Source organism: Quercus suber, unplaced genomic scaffold (genome assembly GCF_002906115.3).
Source record: "Quercus suber isolate HL8 unplaced genomic scaffold, Cork oak 2.0 scaffold_158, whole genome shotgun sequence".
Lineage (NCBI taxonomy): Eukaryota > Viridiplantae > Streptophyta > Magnoliopsida > Fagales > Fagaceae > Quercus > Quercus suber.
The window spans coordinates 961,134-964,779 of record NW_027069619.1 but is presented as its reverse complement, the minus strand read 5'-3'; the positions used below and the strand labels follow the sequence as shown (position 1 = coordinate 964,779).

Sequence of the window (3,646 nt, the reverse complement as noted above, 5' to 3'; positions counted from 1 at the left end):
ATTTTTTTTTTTTTTTTTTTTGTATTTTTAAGGAATACATATAGGGTTTAAATTTCTTATCTCATAGCTATCGAGTTATTTTTTTAAAAAAGTGATCTATATGATTTGAAAAAAAACATTAACACAATTTTTGTACCATAACTTTGACGTAATTACTAACTAATTTTGAGTTGTGGAAAAAAGCAGTAAGTCCATATTAAATTGATAAGTAACATGTCAATTGTTACGTTAAAATATATCTTAAATTTACATCAGCAAATATATGTTCTCTCAAAGACTACCTCATTAACCCTCTCTTGGGGAAATTGTGTTACACAATTTTGTGCTTAATCGAATGCAATTTGTTAGGCTCACCCTCATTTCACTTCTAATATTTTTCCCCTCATCAACTACAGCTTTCTAATATTGGCCATACATTTTTTTTTATGTGCATGTCAATTTTTATCCTCATGTATACGTTTGATACGGTTCGACCTATAACTTTCACATTGCATGATTTTTGTCATAATTATTTGAAAAAGATAATGCCGAAAGTGATAGTAAAATGACACTACAAGAGCTTTTCTGTTTCAGCCATGCAGATTCAATGAATTGAAAACGCCATCTTGCCTCCTTCTCAATATGACCACTTTATTTGAGACACCAAAGTAGGCCTTGCGAGTTATTAGTTACAGTACTCTATCCCTATGCAACCTAACATATTTTATCACTTTCCCCGTGTGTCTTGGCGCATCAATCTCTTTTTAGACTTTTCAGTAATGAAAGTGAACTGTCTAATACCATAACCAAATTTCATAAATATTCGGCATAGGGAGAAAAGTATCAATCTCTTCTTTAGACTTCTAGTAATGAAAGTGCTAATATGAATCATAGTGGCATAATCCATCACTATGTGAGCTTAGGGGGAAATTAACCAGTTTGGAAAACAAGGGTGCAGTTGCACAAGTTGAGAGAGAACTGTCTATTACCATAATCAAATTTCATAAATATTCAGCATACACATTGAATAGGAAAACGCAGAACAAGACAAAAGAGCTTGTACAAATCAAGTTTTAAAGGATTTCAGGCACAAGTGCCAGGAAATTAACCCCAGAACTAACCCACATGACAGAAACAATGAAAAGATCAACATTCACGACAGTGTCATTGTCAATTTATTTAGTCTCAATCCTAAATGGCTCCCAAAAGGGAACATTTTTACTGAAAAACCTCCCCACCACCTTTGCATCCAAAATCTTAATGGCTTCCTCTGATTTAATGCATCTGGGTGTTTTGTACTGATTAACAGAAGACCCTTGAGACACACAAAAGTCCATAAGTGCATCAAATGTCCCATGCTTCACAACCCTTATCTCTAAGGGTCCAATTGAATTGTCCTTTTTCCTGCATCTCCTATAGACAGAATCCAGTAATTCTTCCACTGTGGAGCAGCATTGTTCCATTATAGTATGATCAAGCTCTGGAAAATCATTGTTTCCTCTCATTTTAAGCTCCCAAAATAGTACATAATGACCCGGTATTGATGAAGTGTCAGCATAGCTAGTGTACTCGGTTACGAGAAAACCAAGCGGCTCAAGCAGGCGCTTTGCTTGTGTCACTGCATTTAACAAGTCTTCTTCATTTGTTTTGTCTGTGTCTATGCTCAAAACCACATTTCGCCGGTGCACAAACCGGAACTGGGGAGTTTTGTTGTGAAAACCAGTAACCATGAGAATGTCTCCCACTCTGTATCTGTATAGGCCTGAAAAAGATTACATACGATGAGGTAAGAGAGTAAAAAGAAAAAGAAAATGTGCGCATGATATGGACCTTCCAGCACAAAGTTGTTCAAGCTTAATTAAAAAAATACACAATCAATACGACTCCCAAGTGAAGCGTCTCTAACAATGTAATTACTAATTACACTTTACAAGTTGACACTCGTGAAAATTGAACTTGTGGGCCAGACTTCAAGAAGTTCAAGTAAACAATTGATATGGGGCCATTCCAGGGAAAATTTTATAGGTAGATAATTGATATAGGAGAGAAGGATAGTTTCAATAGGGTAATAATTAGTGCACACACTGTTGCACCCAAAGTACACACACAGAATTAAGCACTGAACTCGTCACGATTTCAGCGAGGGTGTGAAACAAAGAACACTCGTTTCAATAAGATAAAAACTTGAGTTAAAACTTATTATAGCGGAGATATCCAGGGCTGTGGAATTACACCTAGTTAATCTTTTACCTTTGTGTAAATTGCATTAAGCCCCATTGTTTAAGACTACAGAGCATGAAATAAATGAGCCATGTGGGTCAGATCTGTAGGAAGAAAAAAAATACCTGTGAAAGTTGTGACAACTAGTTCGTAATAGTGACCAAGCTTCACATCCACTAGATCAACTGTTTGCATCCCTTCCCTTTTATCCTCCTCCTGTATGCAATTCTGATCAGAAACACCATTGCATTGGATCTTCTCCGACATTTCCTCACGGTTTTTCTCTACAGGTAGGAACTCAAAGTAGGCCATGTTAGGGAGGAGTGTGTAAGACACATCAGAAGGCTTGCTAAGCGGTTTGAAATTGATTCCAAAGTAGCATTCAGAAGAAGCATACATAGTTGATACTAAAGGGATTCCACCGCTGTAAAATTCAAGAGTCGGGATGTATTGGGCCATAGACCCTGTAACAATGACTTCAATGTACTTTGTTCTAGGCCAAAGCTTTTTAATTATCCCTTCCCATGATTTACTGCCACATTCATACTCGATCAAATCAGCCAAATCTGAATTGGGTTTGCCAAGGATTAAAGATACAGCATTTCTGCAACTGGGGTCAGTGATCCAGTCACTGACATGACTAGTTCTAATGTTAGAACACATTTCTCTCCAATTCTCCTCTAAGAATTTGATAGCTCGTAGGAAAGCAGACGCGAAAACAGCACCAACCCTTAGAACCTCATCCCTCTGTACTAAGCCACAAAGTAATTGACAATACATGCTCTGCTTGCTGTCTGAACACAAGATAGTCTCATCCGGGCTTGTGTAAATATTAAACCGATTGAAATTCCGGTTTCTGAAGTTATTGCTCTTGTAATAGCTTGTTAGCACGGGTCTTGCCGTCAAACCAGCAGGAGTTATAATTTCTGGTTTGATAAACAAAAGATACATTCCTTTTCCTTGATCTAAGCCATCCACGTACCTGAATTTATAAATGCACATTTATTTAGTATCCCAGCTTTCACTGTTACATTTTTTTTTTTCAAAATTAAATCATGAAAGAAAAAAAAATTAGACAATAGCATTGTAGCTCAACTGGCATCTCTCAGTATGAATGTTTCTGCTTGGTATTTTTAATGGAAATATTCATAGTTCAAATCTTGCTTTTCATTGTAATTAAAAAAAAAAAAGAGAAAACGCTTCTCACTTGTTCATCACGGGCACAAGGAGGTTATAGAAGAATGTCTTTCTATCCAAGTCTTCAGCAGTTGAAGGCATCATCTTTGGTTGCCCTCCCGAAGTTCCCGAGCTGCCAAAAGTTGGATAAATTATAGAATTAATCATAAATATATAATAGTCTGTTGCTCGAGGAGCTCTGATACAATATTAGCACCAAAAAAAAATGCTGTCAAATTCTATACCTTGTGAGAAGCTCGGTGATATCTTT

The 3,646-nt window shown here is 36.5% G+C and overlaps 1 protein-coding gene across 1 annotated transcript; it reads right to left on the bottom strand.

The window, feature by feature from the left end:
* Window positions 1-941: 941 nt before the first annotated feature.
* On the bottom strand, window positions 942-3,646 carry LOC111985036 (indole-3-acetic acid-amido synthetase GH3.17). Its single transcript, XM_024016652.2, has 4 exons — window positions 3,621-3,646; window positions 3,407-3,508; window positions 2,325-3,181; window positions 942-1,741 (listed from the first exon to the last, which is right to left on the bottom strand). Exons 2-4 carry the CDS (start codon window positions 3,478-3,480, stop codon window positions 1,155-1,157), a joined length of 1,518 nt encoding a protein of 505 aa, XP_023872420.2. The 5' UTR covers window positions 3,481-3,508; window positions 3,621-3,646; the 3' UTR covers window positions 942-1,154.